We start from the raw sequence: 8253 nt of genomic DNA on the forward strand, positions 1-8253 counted from the left end.
AATCTATACTATTATAAAGCATGAATGAGGGACCTCTTAATTTTTAAGAGGTACCAAACTCATTGCTTTAGGTACAATCTTCAATGCATAAGATTAAGACACTTTAGGGGTAATTTTGTCTTTTAGCAAAAGTAAAATCATGGTACGGTTTATTTTAAATTATAAAATAATTACAAGTATGGCCCTTTAACTTTAATCACATTTGTTAATTTATATAATAGTTACATATATACCCCTTATTTTAAACCAACTACCCCGACGACGTTTTAAACGTTAATAATTTTTTCACACACCAATATTTTTTAAAAAAATATATACCATAAAAACGAGAATTTTATTCTCTTTAATTTGAGAATGGTATTGCTATACTTTTTTCACTTTAAAAACTTAACGTGTTACGTGATTACACCATTAAAGACCGGTAAACGAATCAGGGGGGTTCGGCCGTTCGGGTTATGGGTCTAAAAGGTTAAGGTTGGAATGAGTCGATACATAAAGGTTAATTTGGTTTGGGTCGGGACGCGTTTGGGTTGAAAGGGGTCAAGTCATAACGAATTTTCGGTTAGAACATTGTCAAGCGGAATGGGTTGTGGGGTCAAAACGAGTTCAATGTATCCTTACGTGCACACCAACACCTGACTAAGCGTGCAACAGTTGTTGTGTGACGTGCTTACGAACACTGATTAAAATTCCAGTGCCGCAATACGAGCATACTATCATCGGGTTATGCATGTACTATTGTGAAGTCACGCACATACAGAGACAGTAACACCGGTTACGCATCCGATGTCATGCTTGCGTGCATACCTCGCCGCATCGCGCGGGCACGCAGCTAGTAATTTATTATGAATGAGTTATTCTATTTCATTACAAATTAAACACTTACTAGAAGTATAGATATAAATGAAAGATCTAAGGTCACCAAGTCAACTTTCTGAGGAAGTTCAGTAAGATATCTCAAATTAGTCCTCTCAATAACTGATACGCGTTGATCGCGATGAATTTTATCTGCCACCTGTAAAAAAGATAAATATTATATTTTTCATATTTTATGCAGGGTGTACATGAAACCGAAATAACTGACCTGCAACCAAAATAACTAAAACAAACCGACATAACAGAACCAAAATAGCAAAATTCAACCCAAAACTAACGGTTTGATTTATGTTTTTTCAAAAAACCAAATTTCCAGTTTGGTTTTAGTTTTGCATGTACCAAGAACCGAAAAAAACCAACCTATAACCAAAATAACGAAACTAAAATTATAGAACCCAACCCAAAACCGGCAGTTTGGAATTTTTGTTTTTCAAAAATCAAATTTCCAGTTTGGTTTCGGTTTTGCATGTACAAAAAACCGAACGAAAAATAGTCAAAACTGAGCCAAACCTATAAAACTGAAAGACCGAATTTTGTTATTGAATTTATTGATTATAAATTTTACTTTGGAATGTGAAGTAATTTATAAAAAAATAACAAATGGTGTACCCCATAAATTTTAGGCCCTTATGTGTAATAATGAGTAAAATGCCAGAATCATCCCTGAGGTATGGTTGATACTTAATAATGCGACTTTCGTCCAAAAATGTTTTTTTTTTCATCTAGACCATTGAGGTTTCTCATTTCTTGTCAATCAAGTCCAAATCATTAACTCTGTTAAAATCCATCGTCAAGTCAGGGGTATTTTTGTACTTTTAACTTCTTTATTTTCTTTTATTATTTAAATAAAAGATAATATTAATACATAATAATAATTTATTAATAATAGTAACCCAACCCTAAGGGCCAAGTGTAGTGGGCGAAATGGGGCGATTTAGGGGGGGCGGTATTTCTCGCCCTTGTTTATTATTATTATATTGAGGTGGTGTGTGTGTGATATATATATATGTATATATATAGGGCTGCAACACCATTACACCCCAAAAACAAAAACCCACCCTTTGCTGACTGGGCGCCACATGGCGCAAAACGCCCCATTTTGTAGCCCCTCCACTACACATAGCCTAACCCACCCCGTCTTCTATCTTCCCCACATCCGCACCACCATTAGTCTCTACCCCCACCGGCTCTACATATCTACTGATTGAAACTATTTGGGAGTTGATTGAAGCAATTGTGAGTTATGCAGACAATCCTTCGATTCAATTGCTCCATGTGCTTGTTTCCTCCACCATTTCAGAAACCGATTCAGTGGTTGCAGGTTGAAGTGATTGTGGTGTTGAGGAGTGGCGGCGGCGTTGCAATGGTAATCTGAGGCCGGAATAGCAGGTGTGCGCCGACAACGATGGTAAACAGAAGGCGGGCCAGTTTTCCAGCTCTGATTTTCAGGCGACACCGACAACTTTAAAGATATATGGTTTTCCGGTGTAGTACTCTTGACAATTTGGTCGATTGGTTCGAAACGGTATGTTATTCACTGGAATATTTAGGTGTTCTTGGTGGTTTGGGCGGTGGTTCAAATGGTTGCAGAGGCCTGATTTTTGGGGTGGTGTGGTGGCCGGTTAGGGTGGGTCTGGTAGATGATGAATCAATGAAGATGATGAACCAGGTTGCATGGGTGTGTAGTGGTTAAAAAATAATGAATTAACAAATAAAATGAAAAGACCATTTCACTCCTGACTTGGTGTTAAAAATCTAACGGAGTTAGCGATTTGGATGTAATTGGCAAACAGTGGAAAACCTCAATGGTTTTGTACTTTGGTTGCACAAAATAAACTTTTTTGGACGAAAATCGCATTATTGACCAAACCTCAGGGACGATTTGGCACTTTACTCCGTAATAATTGATCAACTAATTAAAAAAAAGTCCATAGTGTTACTTTTTTTCGGCCCAAAGATTTGAAGCGGAAATGGCAAAACCGACACCAGGCGGATTTTTGGTTCAGTTTGAACCCAACAAATTGTTGTCCACGGTACCGATTTACTTTTAATTGGTTTTAGGTCAATAATGTTCGTTCATTAACCGTTCGTTTAGAAAGCGAACACGTTCATTTTCTTAACGAGCGGCCACGAACAAGAAAACCTTGTTCTTTAGTTGCTCATATTTGATCGCTAGTTCAGTTAAAGTTAACCAACTGAACCCGAATACACTTTATTCGTGATCGTTTACAGGCTTACCAAAAAACCGACCCATGCACGCCCCTACTCTTATACTTTTGTTTAATTTATTTGGCAATTACCTGCCCATAACCGACATCAACACCATAAACAAACGATGCACCATACTGAAGCAAGCAATCAGTAAACCCTCCAGTGGACAAACCAGAATCAAGAGCCACTTTTCCAGTAACATCAACGCCTAATTGTTCAATGGCAGCTTCTAATTTATGTCCTGCTCTAAAGTCCACAAAAGTCAAGATTTAATATAAAAGCCACAGATTTAAATATGTAGAGAAAATTGCAAAACTTGTCCCTGTGGTTAGAGCATAAAGCAAGTTTGGTCCCCATATTAGTACAATGCAAACCTAGTCCCAACACTTGTAAGAGGGTTCAGAGTTCGAAAAATATTGAAAACGTCACAATTTCCGTTAAAAACTATGGGGTTAACGATGGGGACTAAACATGCAACTCTCCCGCAAACGTTTGGACTAAGTTTGCAACTTGGAGCATTTGCGCAATTTTGTATAAAGTTGGTTGAGAGAGTAATAATCACCTACATACATATTTTGGTATTTCTGCCTTGATTTCCACAACGGCTTTGTCAGAAACTTGATGTCCCGCTTTAGTTACAACTTTTCCATCAACAATTACTTTGCCTAAAATACAAAAAAACTAGTTTTAACTTTAACCGAAAAAATTCATCGAACACATACAATGAAACGAATGGCGTTTTCTTGTTCATGTTTGTTCGTTAAGAAAATGAACGTGTTCGTGTTCATATATGTTCGTTAGTTAACAATATCAACAGAAGGTTCATGATTGAAAACGAGCGAACATAACTGAGCTAAAAAGTTATTAAGGATGGACTGAATTTTAATGGACCATAAAAATTTAAATGAACATATCAACAAACGAACGAGCACAAACAAATTACCGAACGAACGTAAAAAAAAGTTCACAATTAACGAATGAACGAAACATGTTCATGTTCGTTCATTTAACTAAATGAACAAAAACTTAAGGCGCATAGGCCTCTCTGAGGGCCTAGGCGCTAGGCGCAAAAATAGCGTGGGCCTCAACAAAATAAGCGTACTTAAATGAAAAATTGGAAAAGAAAATTGTAATGAAAAATATCACTTTTTTCAAATGCCAAAATACTTCACAACCATAATACTCAAAACAACCAAATTGTTCGTACTTGAAATCCAAAAATAACAAAATTGTTCATACTTGAAAATGAAATTTTCATTAAATAATAAATTTTAAAATAAAAGCCAAAAGATCTGATATTGGAGATAATTTTGTTAATTTGCTGAATTTTAGGTAGGTTGTTTAAATGGGTTAAGCACTAAATCAAAGAAAAACCAAATAAAATCAAGATAAAAAATAAAAAAGAATCAAAAAAATTCTGAATTCCTGATTTTTCTCCTAAAATTGCGCCTTCAGCCAAGGTAGTCGCAATACCACCAACTCGCCCTAAAAAATCGCCTAGGCGCTAAGGTGCACCACTTTGAATAACTATGTTAGATAAACAAACAAAACAAACTTTCCGCCAAATAATTCACTGAATCTTCAGTTCATTTACAGGCCTACAAAGTCTTTAAGTTTATAAGACTCAAAACGGGTCGAAAATCATATTATTTTGATAGCAGACACAATGAAACGAATGCCATTGTGTTGTCCGTGTTTGTTCGTTAAGAAAATGAGCGTGTTGTGTTCGTTTATGTTCGTTAGTTAACGATATCAACGAAAGGTTCATGATCGAAAACGAATGAACAAAACAGAGCTAAAAAGTTATTAAGGATTGACTAATTTTCACGGGCGTTAAAGATTTAAATAAATATATCAACAAACGAACAAGCATAAACAAATTACTGAACTGACGTATGCAAATGTTCACAATTAATGAATGAACGAGACGTGTTCATGTTCGTTCGTTTAACTAAATGAACATAAACTTTTATTCATATCCGTTCGTTTGTTAAATAAACAAACAAAAAACAAACTTTCCGCCAATGTTGTACAAAGAAAGTAATTTTGAAGGGCTCAAAAAGGGTTGAAAATCATATTATTTTGATAATAAACACAATTTTATAATAAACCAGTTACAAGGTTTTATGCATTTAAATGCATGGTGGGTGACATCTGGCCCGTTTGACCCATTAGAGATAAAATTAAACCAGTATAAATGCATTAATAAGTAAATAGGTTAAAACTGCAACTACAAAAAAAGAAATATAAATACATGAAGAGAAACCTTGTAAGATCCATGACTGAATGTAGTTACGACTATATTGCTGAAACTTCTCGAGACATACTTCATCTAATCTCTTCTTCCTATTAATATACATATCAAGAAAACCCGTGTGACATAATTAATGGCGTCCCAAATAAACTTGAAATAATTTTTTAATTCAATATGGCAATATAATGCACTTGATATTACCATCAACAAATATGAAATAAACAAACAAGAAATCAAGATTACATGAACAGATTGATTCTAGAGTGACCAAACGCTTCCTTACGCGAGAAGTTCGTTATGAAGAAAATTCTAAATTGCTATTTTGTTACTGGGTATGCTTTTTTGGGATATTACTGGGTATGCTTTTTTGTTTGTTATTTTAACTTGTTAATTTTTAAACATTAAATGTAAAATATTCTCATCATCCATAGTCAAATTTCTTCAAATAGTCAAACTCACTACTCAATCCATGGTAAGATTTGAAAATTTCACATCCATTGCAATCGACAATCGACAGGGCGAACCTACATTGTGGGGTCCGGGTTCACCGGAAGTTACTGAGTTTCGGAATTTTAGTAGGACGGCTATATAAAAAACTTGAGTGAACTCATAAATAAAACATGGCGAACCCATATACAAAAATGAACAAGGGTTCTAGTTGTTAAGTCCTTGGTTTATGAGTGAATGGTCGTGGTTCGAATCTCCTACCTTATAATGTTCTGAACTTCTTTTATCTGTGCTTGTTTATATGATTGCAGTGGTGCTAACACAATCCCCTTCATTCATTGTGGTTGTGTATTTGTTGTTGCATCAGTTATAGTTTTGTGATCATTTCTTTACAATTGAGTTTTTAAGTAAACCTTGACTTTTTCTAATGTTGGTACTCTAATTTACCACATAATCTAATCTCTACTTATATTGCTACATATTAGTTGGGTAGTTTATGTTGTGCAATAGTTAGTTTTGATGAGAAATGAGACTATTATTGGGGATTATTATTAGATTGTATGTAGTTAAAATATATTTGCAGGCTGCAAAAGACTCCTGGTGACATTTAAAAGGCTTGGTTGAGATACGAAATGAAGAAATAGATAGAAAGAGGTGCTCACTTGTTTGCTGGTATAAGTTTTCTTGATTTTAGAGTGGCAAAGCTTTGTATTGGACAGCTTCTGTGTGCATTAGTCCATCTCGCTGGATTGCCAATTTATAATAACTAGTTAGAACTCAAATCACAGCCACCTGATTTTTATTTTTACTTTTTTGGTATCATCATCATCATCGTACTCAGTATATCCCACCAATAGCAAAGCTATGGTAGGGTCTGAGGAGGGTAAGATGTAGACAGCCTTACCTCTACCTCATGGGATAGAGAGGCTGCTTCCGGTGAGACCCCCGGCTCGATAGTAGTTTTGAATCAAGCCTTGGACATAAAGCACATAGCACTCAATCATTGGGATACCGGCTGATTAGGTGCATGTACCCTCGTCTTTTGGCTATCAACGCCACCACATGATGCCTGATTAACCTTCCGCCACTTTTAACGTTATTTTCACGAGATTAGTAAAATAACGTCAAAATTAGTGCAATTTCACTTTTGTCCACCCGAGGGTTTACACATATATACATAATATGCCTGGAAATGGAGAAAGCTGGATTTGAATCTATGATGACTACGCCAATAGCAAAAACGAAAATTGGATTTGAATCCTCCAAACTTGGCTTTTGTTGGCATAGATCTATCCCTGGAAATGGAGAAAGCTACTCCACAGAGTACAAAATCAAATGAAAAATCTATGATGACTACGCCACCGGCAACCAAAGTGAAAGATGAGATTTTGATATGAAATATTATTATTTACCTGGAGGATGATGATGTTTGGATAAGAGCAAGGCGGAAGTAATAAGTGCCTTCGACCCTTGCAACGCCATTGTTTTTCCTCACTCTGCTTTCAGTCTTTGTTAGTGCTGTATAATTAACAAAAAATTCAAATTATATAATTCAAAAAGCTAACAACTTAACAAACAATATAACCTGCAATTTCACATACTTGGTGGGCTCTTATTTAACAATTACTTCTAGATGGTGCATACCATTGTTGTAAAGTTTTTGTGCATATTTAATTAAGTCAAGAAATCCTTCCTTAATCGGTCAATGCAACCTTAATTGAATAAGATATAAAATCAAAACAGAGTGAGATCAACTTAATAATACCTGATAAAAGAAGAACGGGCAATAATATGCTTGGGAGTCGGAGTACTTGATGATGAACGACTGGTTATATTCTGATGAACGGTGGTTATGTTTGGGGATCGAGCATTAGAACCTTTTGACCTATGATAAGGGCAATATGGTAATTACAACATCTTTCTTTTCCTTTCTATCTCATTCTCTCCAATTTAGAAAAGAAAACAAAACGTATCTATTTCCATCTTTTCCTTTCTCTCCATAAAATAACTCAGGAACAGAGTGTTAAGGTTAAGCCACCAAATTGAATTGAATTCGATACGGCTGGCTGCCTGGCTCGTCACACTCACTGGGCCTTGCCATTCAAATGGTTTTTTTTACTTTTCCTTTTTTAAACATATATATACAAGAAGATTGTCGCGCAATGTAACGGGTGTTTGAACATAGACTCTGGTAATCATACAATAAAATGTGGGTGGGTTGCACATTAATAAATATTTATGTATTTGAATATTTTATAGGAGAAAATTATTGTTTACGTCCATATAGTCTAAAGTCGGGGTCATATTGAGTCCCCGAAACAAAAACTGAACTTGTTGAATCCCCTTGGTTCAAAAAAATGAAGTGAATGAGTCCCTCCATCATCTTTCAGTTATCAGCACAGATAAAATAAAGGGCAAAGTTGACTTTTCACACTAAAAAAGAAAAAAACCACTACCATTCAGCA

At 35.4% G+C, this 8253-nt stretch overlaps 1 protein-coding gene across 1 annotated transcript; it reads right to left on the minus strand.

Moving 5' to 3' along the window:
- Positions 1-886: 886 nt before the first annotated feature.
- On the minus strand, positions 887-7270 carry LOC143623842 (uncharacterized; the record flags this gene model as incomplete). The annotated part of the gene is made up of 6 exons (XM_077094656.1): positions 7201-7270; positions 6451-6532; positions 5354-5433; positions 3650-3752; positions 3177-3333; positions 887-1015 (listed from the first exon to the last, which is right to left on the minus strand). Coding segments are annotated over exons 1-6 (621 nt in total), but the record flags the coding sequence as incomplete, so codon positions are not given.
- Positions 7271-8253: the final 983 nt, after the last annotated feature.

Source organism: Bidens hawaiensis, unplaced genomic scaffold, assembly GCF_021521415.1.
Source record: "Bidens hawaiensis isolate Kalapana, Puna unplaced genomic scaffold, B.hawaiensis_p1.1 tig00003570_1, whole genome shotgun sequence".
NCBI classification, from domain to species: Eukaryota; Viridiplantae; Streptophyta; class Magnoliopsida; order Asterales; family Asteraceae; genus Bidens; species Bidens hawaiensis.